Source organism: Echinops telfairi, unplaced genomic scaffold (genome assembly GCF_000313985.2).
Source record: "Echinops telfairi isolate 266 unplaced genomic scaffold, ASM31398v2 ScPeMD7_2;HRSCAF=8, whole genome shotgun sequence".
Classification (NCBI taxonomy): Eukaryota; Metazoa; Chordata; class Mammalia; order Afrosoricida; family Tenrecidae; genus Echinops; species Echinops telfairi.
Window position 1 is genome coordinate 62,067,051 of NW_022103898.1, and position 13,873 is coordinate 62,080,923.

The 13,873-nt window shown below is 42.3% G+C and overlaps 1 protein-coding gene across 1 annotated transcript in view; it reads right to left on the reverse strand.

The window, feature by feature from the left end:
- KCNMB4 (potassium calcium-activated channel subfamily M regulatory beta subunit 4) overlaps positions 1-13,857 on the reverse strand; it is a 107,044-nt gene extending 93,187 nt beyond the window's left edge. The window contains exon 1 of the mRNA XM_004700450.2: positions 13,522-13,857. Within this exon, the coding sequence (XP_004700507.1) occupies positions 13,522-13,857 (336 nt within the window). The remainder of the gene's footprint in view (positions 1-13,521) is intronic.
- Between the last annotated feature and the right edge of the window lie 16 nt (positions 13,858-13,873).

Genomic DNA, 13,873 nt, shown 5'->3' on the forward strand with positions numbered 1-13,873 from the left:
AAGAACTGATGTCAAGAAGTTCAGGAAGGAAAATAAGGTTTCAAAACTGATTGTGGTAGCAACTGTACAAATCTGCTTGATGTGATTGAACAATGGTATCTGTATTAATTCCCAATACAATGGTTTAGAAAAGAAAAAAAAAGAGTGCAGAATTCGTTTTCATGGAGTGCTGGTGACACAGTGGGTTATTACAGTGGGTTATTCACTGGGTACTCAAGGCCAGCCGTCAAAACCACCAGCCACTCTGAGGGACAAAGACCAGGCTTTCTACTCCCATAGAGAGTTACAGTCTCGCAAACTCACCAGAGCAGATCCACTCTGTCCTACAGGGTTGACCTGATAACGTCAGTTTGGAGTTTGGGAATATTCATTTCCTAGGGCTGTTGTAACAAATTATCGCAAACTGGACGGTTTAAGGCATTAGACATGTATTCTCTTAGAGTGGCTGAAAGTCTAAAATCAAGTTGTCAGAAGGGCCATGTCCTCTGCAGCACCCTAGGGAGACACTTCCTTGCCGCTTCTGATCTTCTGGTGGTCACTGGCAACAGCTCGTGCTCCTGGGCTTGTAGCTCTTTTTGTGTGTCAGCTGTCCTATGTTCTAATATCCTCTTCTAAGAAGGACACCAATTATTGGATTTATGGCTCACCCCAACCCTATATAAGCACATCTTAAATGGATTACATCTTCACAGACTCTATTTCCAAAAAAGGTCACTTCGCAAGAAATGGGGATTTGGTTTGAACATATTTGGGGAGATACAATTCAGCTATTATAAATGCCAAAACATTTAACATAAACAAAATGTGCCCATAATCTATGAGAAGCTTTACAACCCTATGATGAAAATTAGTGACAAAATAAATATATTATTTTTCCCAAACCACAACCAAAGTATACTATAATATAGTATATATATATAGATAGATAGATAGATATAGATATATACACACATACACACACACATATAATTCATAGACTTCTTTGGGAACTACCTGGTATTTATATTTCCTGATTATATATGATTAGTTTTAAAAATTGAAAGACCAAAGTTGTTGCTAGCTGTCACTCCATCGCTCCCTTACACAATGGAACTAAATGATGGCGGGTCTCGGGCACTGGACCATTGTGATCCACCAACTTACACTGGATGATTTTCAGAAGCAGATGACCAGGGAATTCTTCTTAGACTGTCTTAATCTGGAAGTTTCGCTGGTGGGCACCACAGCAACACACCACAGGCAGATGAGTGGTGGCTGGTCATAAGGTGTTATGGCCAGGAATTGGACCCGGGTCCCCTGCATGAAAGGGGAGAATGCTACAACCTTTCTTCCTACTGAATGGAGAGAAAACACAATCCATGCTTATCTGCAATCCTGGAAAAGCAGATCATTTAAGAATTAACTTCTGAATAGTTTTTTTTAGATATGTAACTTTGGGAATCTTATAAATAATTGGGATCATCATCAGTGACAGCCACAATGGAGATAAGAAAGAAATCATCAAAAGCCGTCTCAGACATACAGATACTGGCAGCCTGCAGAGAAGAATGTCTCTAAAGAACTGTGACAGTATTAGGATATATTAACTGGTTCTTTAAGTATGTAATCACGTAGTAACCTGATTAGAAACCTTCCTTGGCTCCTTATTTGTTTATAGCTGCTTCTGGAAAAACTCTGTAGTTGAAAACAAGACAAATATATGATCTTACAATTCTGGAGGTCAGAAGTGCACAATGGAATTTCCTGAGCTAACATCAGTGTTCGCAGGGCTGCAATCTTCCTGGAAACTTCAGAAACGATCCCCTTTCTTGCCTTCTCTGTTTTTGAGGATATTGGCTCCCTTCCACATCAAAACTAGGAATGTCCGGTCCAATTTCTCTAAAATTGACTCACTCTGACCTCTTCTTCTGTCTCCCTGGTCTGCTTCCACATGAAGATCACTTGTGATTACATTAAGGAGTCCTTGGGACATAGTGGGACATTATATGTTGGCCACCTAACTACAAAGTCAGCAGTTCGAGCCCACCAGATACTCTGTGGGAGAAAGATGAGGCTTTCTACTCCCATGAAAGTTATAGTCTTGAAAACCACGGGGGGTGGGGGTGGGGGGCAGGGGCAGTTCTATGCTGTCCTAGATCGAGACTTGCTATCAATCAGAATCAAGTCCGTGGCAGTGAGTGGTGGGATGCGTGATTACACTGAGCCTATCCAGATAACCCGGGGTAATTTAAGGTCAGTTGATAATGACAAAACAAAAAACAACCAGCCCGTTGTCATTAAGTCAATACCAATTCATAGTAACCCAAAGGACAGAGTAGAATTGTCCCTTGGGGTTTTCAAGGCGGTGCTCTACAAAAACAGACCACCACATCTCTCTTCTACAGAGCTGCTGGGGGTGGGTCTAAACCTCCAAGTTTGGGTTAGCTGCTGACTTCTTGAATCCACTTTCAACCATTATTCCTCTTGGCCATGTACAACAGGCTATCCACATCTTCTGGGGATTAGGAAGTGTACACCTGTGGAGGTCATTCTTTGGCCTACCAGTTTCCCAGTGCCCCTAAACCCATCCAGGCTGTCAAGGACAACTCTATCACTGGCCCCCAATTCACTCTCTGCCTTACCCACAGGCTTTTTCTAAATGCCCCATGTTCTATGGTAGCAAGCTCTATACTGAACTTCCAGCATCACTAGACCTGCCCAACTCTATAGTTTTGCTGTTAGCATATCCTCTTCATCTTTCTTCTCCACCAAGACCAAAACTCACCCTCTATTTTCCCTTTAATATTTACCAATTTTAGGAGAAAAATTTCAAGCCAATTCATTTCCTATTTAATAATTTTATACACATTATTCCATGACATTGGTTTTCACAGTGTATCAGCACTCTCATTATTTCCATTCAGTTAGGTCTGTTACTATTGATCTCTTATAATCTCTTACAACACTGCTTGACCCAAAGGTGACCTCTGGGAGTGGTTTCAGTTGAAGTCAGTAAGTTTGCTTAGGGCAACATTCACAGGGGTTTCTGCAGCCTCTATCAATCCAGTAATTCTGGTCTTATTTATAAAATGTAAATTTTGAATTCATATGTTTTTCTCCCATTCTGACTAGGATTTTTAATTAAACATCAAATTGATCAGCGATTATTGTGGCCACTCCTCTCGTTTACTATTTGCTTGGTTTTTTTTCTATACTTTCAATTTAAGCCTATTTATGCATTTGTGTCTAAGATGTGTCTCTTATAGGCAACATAGGTCATGTGCTTTTTGTTTGTTTTGTATCCATTCTGCTTTTTTTTGTTTCTTGAATGGTGCACTTAAACCATTTACATTAGGGGACATTACACAGCGCAACAACAAAAGAGTCTCGGGTTCAGGCCTGTTCCCAGGGTTATTTGGCATGCTCATTCAGAAAATTCAGAAAATTGCATTGGTTAGACTGCTTCTGCTCCAGTTTCTTCTTTTCTCTCTCTCTCTAGTTTCTTAGATATGGTGTTCCTCTATATCTTCAGGTATTAAGTTATGCTAATTTATTAATTCATCATCCTACTTTTAAATATGAGAAGAATTCAGACTCACAAATTACAATATAAGACCAAAAAAGGTAAGAAATATTTGAAAATAATCAGGTATCAAGGGATTTCCAATGGAAGCTATATATGGACCTACGATGACTAGTTTGTTATTCACCGAGCTGCCAATGATAAGGTGAATGGTTCGAACTCACCAGTCACTCTGCTGCCTTGAAAAGACTTAAAGGTTTGGAAACCCAAAGGCGCAGTTTCTTCTCTGTCCAGTAGGTTCACTATGAGTCACAATCCCTTAGATGACAGTGGGTTTTTCTTTTTCGTATGGGAGGCTGTGCAATATATACAGAAACCATGCAAAGCCGGAACCCAGCTTTAGAGAATGGAAAATTTTAAATGAAAATGGAAATATATGGAAGGTGCTGAGGCAATTTAGAGTGTCAAAACAGTAAGACTTTATAGCCATTTTCATAAATATTTTGAAGATCTAAATTTTTCTTCTTCAAATTATACAGTAAATATTTCAGATCACATTTTAATATACAAAAGTCAAGGATACGTCATGGTAAGTGTTTCTGAGGTGAGGTTGACTCCAAGCTTATTTATAAGAAACATTCTAACTTTTCTTTTAGTCGTTTCTGTGCCCAGGTGAAGTTGTGCCATCTTATAAGATGGGAACATTATAATTTTAAAAAGGACTTCGAACTCTGACAAATCCATTTTGGGTTTCAGAACACTAGAATCTGTTTATTGTACCTACCAAAGTCATGACCAGTCAGTCGATAGCCACTTTATAGGACAGAATGGAACTTCGCCTGGGAATTGCCAAGACTGTAAACCTTTACGGGAGGAGAAAGTCTCCGTTTTCTTTTGCAGAGTGGCTGATGGATTGGAATAGCTGCCCCGTGATTAGCTGCCAAACACAAAACCCACTGTGCTCTCAGGTCTCACTATTTATTGTACAGTAACTCTTATTTCTGGACCCTTTTTAAGATAATAAATGGGAACTGTCTGCTATTCAGTTCCTAATAAAGGTGAAGTGATACTTGGGAAAATTTCCAAGGTCAAGTAATTTGCACCATTCAAATATATCTTTGGATCAAAGGACACCATGTGAAGTATAACTTGACCTAAATATTTAATACAGCATAAAGCACTTTAAATAACACTAGTGTGCACTTCCTCGACCTCACTCAGGCTAGCTAACATGACATTAAAATACCCTGATTTGTTATGGGTGAGCAGAGTGCATAGAAGTATAGGGCCTAGGTTCTCCTTCTCAAAAACTAGAGCTGATAGCAGAAAACTAGTGCCACTTTTGGAATCAGCAGGTCAAATATACCCAGAAACAAGTATTTCATTTGTGTTAGACAGGGTTCTCTAGAGAAATAAAACCATAATGCTGATAATTTTATATATATTTATACAGATAGATAGATATATAAGAAATAAACCGTTAATTAAATTATAAAGCAGTACAAATGGCTCAGTGCAACTCACTCCCGTGAGACAGTTGTGAGACACTGGCAGTCCTTCAAGTCTTGAGGGCCGCCGGGTAGCCCTCTGCAGAGCAATTCAGGCTATCCGGGCACAGGCAGCAAACAGCAAGGCAGGTCACCAACAGTCAGCCAGATGACAGGGTCCAACAGTCCCCAGCTCAAGAGATGTAAATTCCAATGGTGTGATGAAGCAGATCTTGAAGGAACCTCAAATTACAGGGACACCATCTACTGGTTAGGTGTTCCACAGGTAGTGTAGCTTGCAAATTGAGGCAAAGAACAAGCAAGGCAGCCGCACACTGGTCTAATGATCAAAGAGCAAGAGACAAGAAAGGCGAGGCTCACCGAGCCATTTATCTCTCCGCTTTTCAATTAATCCCACGTGTGTTTGTCAGCCAGGTTGGCACAATAAACTAACTACCTCATCATTTGAGGCAGCACAATGTGTGTTGGCCAGTGTTATTGACAGGCCTGAATTTAGTGCTGGTATCTTGTTCTACTTGTGTGTATGGGGGCCAGATAATGGGTCTTTTTGGGGGGTCCACTTAATTTTCCATATGATGTTTTATATATATATATATATTTCCTTTTTATGCCCTTCACTGTTGTGGAGTTATACTTTTTTTTCCTTTATTTTGGTGAGTAGATTTATTAATTTTCTTTGTGGTTACTCTGAAATTTATCTTCCTAAATAAAAACAGCCTGTAATATCTCAAGACACCCTGACTCATTCTGCATATGGAAGTTCCTTAAGTATGCTATTCATTCCTTCTTGTTTTAAAGTTGTCACTGTTTATAATGGACAACTCTAGATCTCTGTTTTCAGTTTTGCAGCTTTATTTTACTTTCCAAGTTTGTCCTCTGAGTGGGTATGTCTTGTACTTGGTTGTTGTCTCATGTCACTGGTTCTCTAGGACTCCCTTTTATGTATCTGATAAGGTCAATAATAATTAATAGTAATAAATTTTATAGAGTCAACAATAAATTCCTACATTTCTGTTTATGTGGGAATGCCCTAGTTTTTCAACTGTATTGCAAAGATAATTTTGCTTCATATATGCTTCTTGGTTGGCAATTCTCTTTCAGGGTTTTATATATACCATCCTCTTGCTTTCTTGCCTGTGTGGTTTCTGCTGAGAAAGCACAGCTTAGTCTCATGGTGTACCTTTGTAGGTGCTACTTCCTTTTTCATGAACTGCTCTCAGAATTCTTTGTGTTTGTTTTGGAAAGTTTGATAATTTGTCTTGGAGACGTTCTTGTGAGGAGTTCATTGAGCTTCTTGGATAGAATCTTCTCTTTCATGATATTAGGAAACTGTCAATAAATATCCCATTCGTCTGCCAATAAATCTCCTTGTGCTTCACCCCTCTGCACCCCACTTCTTTTCTGGAAATCCAATTATGCATAAATTATTCCTCTTGATGAGATCCCACATCTTTTCTGATTTCATCCTTCTTTTAGCTGTTTCTCAAACAGATTAGTATCAAGGAGTTTGTCCTCTATTTTACTGATTCCTCCATTGAATTTACTTCTCTGTCCTTTCATTAAAGAGCCCTGGTAGTGTAGTGGTTACCCCACATTTGGCTATTAAACATAAGGTCAGCAGTTCGAAACCACCGGCCACTTTGAGGAGAAAGTTGAAGCTTTCTATTCCTATAAAGAGTTAAGGTCTCAGAAACTCACAGGGGCAGTTTTTTCTACCCTGTCCAACAGGGCCGCTATGAGTCAGAATTGACTCAATGACAGCTAAGTGTGGTTGAGTTTTGTTATTCCATTAAAGAGCCCTGGTGCCAAAAAATCAGCTAATCACTTGGCTGCTAACTTCAAGGCTGGTGGTTCAAACCCACCAGCAATTCTGTAAGAGAATGCTAGGCTGTCTGCTTCCGTAAAGATTTATAGCCTCTGGACTCTAATGAGCAATTTTACTCAATCCTACAGGGTCACTGTGAGTTAGAATTGACTTGAGGACTATGTCGTTTCGATCTGTCCATTGAGTTATTAATTGTTGCTATTTGGTTGTTACCTTCTGGATTTCCAGTTGCTTTTGTATGGTTTCTACTTGTCTGGTTATTTTGTCATTTTGTTCTTTTATTTTCCCCTGAATTCTTCCACGGTTCTCTCTGTTGTTTTTCCCTTGATTTCTTTGAGGATCCCAAATATATCTGCTGAATTCCGCATCGGGCAATGCAATTAACATCTTTTCTTCAGGAAGGTTTTCTGCTCCGTTATGTTGCTGATCTGTTAGAGCCATCGTATCGTGTTTCGCTGTGCGGTTAGTTTCTATCTGCTGTCTCTAAGGCATTCAGGTGCGTGGACTGAGAAAGAAGGTTCTTTAGCAGACACTGGGGAATGATTACTGGTTGAGGGTTCTTCCACAGCTTCGTGGGACCATGGAGTCCTTCTGGTTGATGCCTCCTCTGGAGGTGAGGGCGGCATACCTCCAAGGGAGTGCTTTCCAAATGGATGAGATGGGACTTCTCTGCATGCACAAATTGGTATGCTCAAATCGCAGGTGATGGTGGGGCATAAAGGGCTTTCATGCTCACTGTACAATCATGGGACACATGCTGCCAACAGCGAGCGGAGCAGACTCACTGTGAGCAGGAGCGCACCCTGCCGATCGCTGGGGAATTACAGTGATCCATAGTTTCCAAGACTGTCTGCTGGTCTTGCTTGGTTTCCCATGTCTCTGCTATGGTGGGATGGAATGGTCTACCTGAAAAAGCCTTCAACTTGGACTGCATGTGAAAATCCATTCTTAAAGTCTGATGGCAAAGGTTTCTTCCTCCATGAAGCTTTTCTTCTCTTATTATTTACACCACTCTGTAGCACTTGACATGTTGCCTTGTTCGAGAAGTTATTTGTGTTATCTCCTGTGCTAAATTGTAATCTCCTTGAAGTCAGAGATTCACTGACTTAAGTGTATGTCTGTTCCTCCTGTCATTGAGTCAATACTGACTCATAGCGACCTCTATGACAGGGTGGAACTGCCCCTGTGGGTTCCCGAGACTGTAACAGTTTATGGGAGTTGAAAGCCTTATCTTTCTTCTAAAGAGCAGCTGGTGTTTTGAACTGCTGACCTTGCCAGTAACAGCCCAATTAATAACCATTATGCCACCAGGGCTCCTCTGTATGTCTGTTAAGCATATCCAAAATGGAATCTTTGATTTTCAACCCCACCTTTCCAAGCCTACTCCTCCTCTGGCTTTCCCCGTCTAGTACGGTCGCCTTCATTTAATCAGGTGGACTGGAATCATCCTCAACTCCTCTTTTTCCTGCATGCCTCACATCCAGTCCTGCAGTGAACTTCAACACTGATCTGAATCACCAGCATTTTTGCCAGTTCTATTGGACTCCCTGCTTTCAATCTTGTCGTCTGCACCCTTCATTGTAGGCTAGCCTACTGTACACACACATACAAATTCTACTTTCAACTCAGAAGTTAGCGTCCAGTTATATTTTTAAAAGTATATCTGATTATATCTCACCACAGCCTACAATGTGCGATAGCTTACCATCATGCTTGGAATAAAGCCCAAAGTCTCCACTGTATAGGGCCGGAACCTCATTCTCTACTGTTCTCTGGCCTGCTCTCAGGAGCCTGAGGGTGCAGGGGTTATGTGCTAACTTCAAGGTTGCAAGTTCAACACCACCAGCTGCTCCTTGGGAGAGACAGGGCTTTCTACTCCCATAAAGAATTTCAGGCAGTTCTAACCTGTTCTAAAGGGTGGCTATGAGTCGGCACTACTTGATGCCAATGGGATTGGTTTGGGCTTTTGCCCCTCACAGAGGCCTGGCCCCCAATGCCTTCGGGCCCGGGCTGTCCTATCTGTGGCACATTCTTCAGATAGCCAGGGCTGCATTCCTTTATGTCTGTGAGTCTTGAGACCCTCTACCCATTCTTCTCACTCTGTCTCTGCAGCCTCATGGTCTACTTCTTCTCTTCTCCTGCAGGGTAGCTCCACTGCCTGGTACTTTCAACTCACCTCATCAGCTCGGTGGCCCAGGGAGGCACACTAGCATGCAGGTTTTAACCACTCAACTCTGAGGGCAACAGAAACCACACATTTGCTTTCTGTTGTCATAAGGTGGTGGGATGCCATTAAACATCATAAGCACGTTTCATGATTTCACAAGGCATCTCAGTTAACTGTCCTAATAAAGTGTTTAGTGCTTCTGTTCTATCCCGTGGTTCATTGCTGCAGTGTGCCTGGAGTCTGAAGAGGCTGCACGCAGCTATCCAAGGCACACTAACTAACTGGTCTCTATTTGCCTGGAGCAAGAGAAGGAGAGTCTGAATAGGAGAAGAATATAGAATGGGTGGCTTATTGCCTCCGTGAACAACTGGAACCTTTGCCAGAAGAACTGGATGGTGCCCACCTACCATTAATGAACATTCTGATCAAGGATTCTATAGCGGTATCATGATCAAAAGGGGGTAAAATACAGAATAGAACTTGAAATTCTCCTGGGATTTAGACTTTCTGGAGTCATGAAGGCTCCTTAGAACAGTGGTTTTCAACCTTTTTAATGCCGTGCAACCCTTTAATACAGTTCCTCGTGTGGTGAACCCCCAACCATAAAATTATTTCCGTTGCTACTTCATCACTGTAATTTTGCTACTGTTGTGAATCAGGTGACCCATGTGAAAGGGTCGTTCGACCCCCCAAAGGGGTCAAGACCCACAGGTTGAGAACCGATGCTCTAGATAACCCTAAGATAATCTTTAAATCCTAAACTGAAACCATCCACTTAAAATCAAATAGTAGTTTAGCTTAACTGTTTAAAAATGTCTGCACTGAGCATTATGCTCTTTTAAGCACTTATATAGGATCAAAGTGACAACAGTCACAGAAAAAAATTAGAACTTTACAAGGCCAGTTTGAGTTTATGTTTATGGGGAAGAACACCTCAGGAAGGGAGGGTTCAAACAGTCACACAATTGAAAGAACATAATCAGTTTTTTCAAATGTAGAAACAGTTGAACCGGTGTGTTGTGCTGTGTATATTCTCAACACAACCAAAAAGCCGAACACCAAACCCCAGAAGCACAGACAAATGTCATTTTATTTTTAAGTTTCCCAGGTGATTCTAATTAATGTGCGACTCACAATTGGGAACCACTCTTCCCCCCTCTACAGAACCGTGAGTCACAGCGTGATAATACAGTGATGGAAACAGGAGCAAGATGCTAACATGAAGCTGAAATTCTGCTATCGTTAAGGCCAAGAAATTGACAGTTTCCCTATCACTAAGTAGTCAGCTTCAATTTTACATTACACAGCTGGATACAATCATTGGTTTAGACAACAAATTCATTAGGACTTAAGTATATTTTCAAGAAATTATTGTCAAAAGTCAGTTTTATTCACAGGACGTTTTTCTCTTTTTGGTTAGTGATCAACGACTTAAGAAGGAGCCCTGGGGTCACAGTGGTTATGAATTGGGCTGCTAACTGTCAGGTAAGTAACCACCAAGCACTGCAAGAAAACGACCGGGCTTTCTACCCCCTTATGGAGTCAGTCTCAAAACTCGCAAGGGGCAGTTCCACCTTGTCCTATAGGGGCGCTACAGGTCCGTGTCAACTCGAGGGCAGTGCGATGGCTTCAGAGGAGCCCTGGTGGTGCTGCAGGATAAGCACTGAACTGCAAGGTCGCAATTCAGACCTGCCAGCCTAGCTGAGGGAGAAAGACGAGGTTATCTGCTCCCACAGATAACGGAAACCGATATGAGGTCAAGTGAGAATGGACTCGACAACCACGTGTCAGTGGGGGTTGGTTTTTATTGCACAGGAATCCAGTGGGACTGTTGGGTACGTGTTGGGCTGTTCACCACAAGGTTCCTGGTTGGCACTCAGAACCCACCAGCCAGCGACTCTGTGGGAGAAAGATGAGGTGGTCTGTCCCTGTGCAGGCTCACCGTCGGTATGAGTCTGAAACGACTGGGGCAGTGAGTGTAGCGGGGATGGTATGAAGTTATGGAAGGTGGAACATCCCTTTCCCTTCCCTGTCTTTCCATGCAAAAAACAAAACCCCACGGTAAGGGGAAACCCTAACAGAATTTTTTGTTCCATTTCTCTAAAAACTTCTAAATGAGTTCTTGTGGTGCTAGACCAAGAGGAGAACATTGATGGTATTTAGGATCCATGACACTGGAGAATCTTGACATTCTACAAAGGGTAAGGCACCTAGGCCTTTACAAAAGCGGCCAAGCGAGGACAGAAAGAAAGGGGAGCTGAGTAATCATGAAGTAGCATCATTTTGCTTGTGGCACAATGTTTGGGTTATGTTGAATTTTCCCATTCCTAATTCTCTACAAGAACTTCTAAAATGAGCACTAACAGACCTGAAGTAAAAAGGTGACAAGCTAAAGAACAAATTTATGTTCCATAAATGATCCAATGAAATCATAATTTGGATAAAGAACTATATAATGGTTTAGCTGAGGAATCTTTACTAACTTGGCAGGTATACCTAAATACACCTTTCTCTTGTTCTGTCATCTCCTGAGCACTGCACTGTACTTTATAAAATGGTATTTGGTTCAGGTAATTCTTTAAGCCAACTGCTGCTGGGGTCTGAATTGGTACGGGAAATCAACAACAACAAAACAAAACAAAAAAGCAGACTGCTCTCTTTTTTTTTTTTTAAAGAGAGATTCTTAGTATTACATAAAGCATTGGGACTACTTCCAAGTGGTTTAAAAATCTATGTCCTAATTATCCCAATTAGCTTTTTCTGTCAAGTCCTTCAATATTACCTGGAAACAGTGAAGCAACCTTTTCGTAGTAAATTCTAATTTGTCATGATTTCACATTAGATCAGATATTGATTAGGTATTAGCAATTTACTGTCATGTGTACATTTAATTTACTGGAGTAAGTGCATACAATGTATTATACTCTGAATCACTACCTTTAAATAATCAACAATGTTCCTCCAACTATAACAATGCCTCCCATATGATGAACTACGATATAATGTCTAAATCATTCTTAGTATGGGCTCTTTTCTTTGATAGTTTTGATTTAATTCTGGGGGGAAAAAGATATATCTAAAGTCTTCAAAGTTCTTTTAAAATTCATCAGGCAAATTGAATGACTTCTGTCTTTTAGAAGTTATTGAGGTTAGAGTATAGGGACTTAAATAATGTACTCTTATCCTCATTGAGTTTCTTACCAGAGCTGACTTCTATAGCTCTAAATTTGTCTATTATTTTCTAACTATGTATCATCCTCATTTTTTTTTTTTACAGAAACGTTCATTTGTAGGTAGGAGCATTTTTTTAATAGAAACAATCCCGGACTTTTTTATGTTCTCATATTCAAGAATGTAATGTTTTGGACATAAAAGCAAGCTTATTTGTAAAACTTATAAAAGAAAGAAAATGTGGCTATTTCCCCCCTTTTGAATTAGCATCAAGATAGCTTGTCCCATCTAATAGCAAATTGCCCTGGGTACAGAGATTCATTCCCTTGTAAGCGATTTTCCTATTTAATCGTCAAACAACTGCCCTCACTAGGAGTGAGTGGAATGTCAGCAAATATAAAGATACAAATCTTTACTTTGACAGGGAGGCAACCAAGGTGGAGATGAAGGCCAACAGACACAAAACCAGGTGCACCACGATTTCTCAAACTGGTTCACACGCTGAGGACAGGGCTTTTTTAAGATTGGTATCCGCTGGGGACAGTCTCCCGTTTCCTGCCCTGCATCCCTCAGTCCAACCCGGTTCTTTCTTTCTCTTTTTGCTTGTGGGACAGAAAAAAGTTTTCAGGGCAGAGTTATTTTGTAAATGTCTGAGGTTTTCTCTGTTCCGTTAGTTCCCCAGATCCCCAAACCGCCCCCACGGACCCCAAGGAAGTCCCCAAGCTCCTTTCACGCCTTTTAAAGAATCTATTTCATGAAAACCCGGTGCCCTCAGTCCTGGTCAGAAATGAACCTACACTTGACTCCAGAACGTCTGTCCATTTCCCGCACCTCCTCTTTGAACCCCACGCTCAAACACAAGTCTAGACACGCATATTGAAAAGGGAAGGAATTCCCTAGCCCTTTTCAAGGGGCAACAGGCCGCCTCTAGTGCGAACCGATGCCATTCCACATGCGCTCCTCACGCAGTCCGTTTAGCTCTGTGCGTCCTGGTGACCCACAGGTTTAATCCAAAGAAAAGTAAAGTTTCCGCTGGATACATTTCACCAAACCAAGTCCTGCAGGTGCCGGACCTGGGTTGGGCCTTGGTCTCAAAAATACAAGTCCTGGCTGGACAGGTAGGTAGGTTAAAAAAGAAGTCTCAGCACACACCTGAAGGGAAGCCCAGAGCCCCGCGGCTCCGGACCGGAGCACAAACCCAGAAGCCTCCTCGCCACCGCTTAGGAACCTGAGCGCGCGCCAAGCACGCCCCGCGCGGGCTCTGCCCCCGGAGACGCCCTCCGACCCGCAGACCTCGGCCCCCGCCCCTCGGGCCGGAGCGCGCCCGCGCGCGCCCAGGCGTCCCTACCTTGGGGTTGGCCAGGAGCTGGTGCTCGTCGTTGTGCAGCAGCGCCCGGGAGTTGGACTCGGAGTTGTTCACGTACACCTGGACGCAGGGGTACTGCGAGGTGCCTCTGCAGTCGGCGCCACAGGTGAAGGTGCACTCGAACACTTCGCCGATCTGCTGCACCGACAGCACCGTGCAGTTCGCCGCCGTGGCTTGCAGATCCTGCAAGGCGGGACTGAGCCAGCAGAAGCCGAAGATGAAGAGTGACACGACGCCGGAGATGATGAGGAACAAGCCGAGCCGGATGCTCTTGTCCTCGGCTTCCGTGTACTCGTAAGCCACCCGGAGCTTCGCCATCGCCCCCCACTCGCGG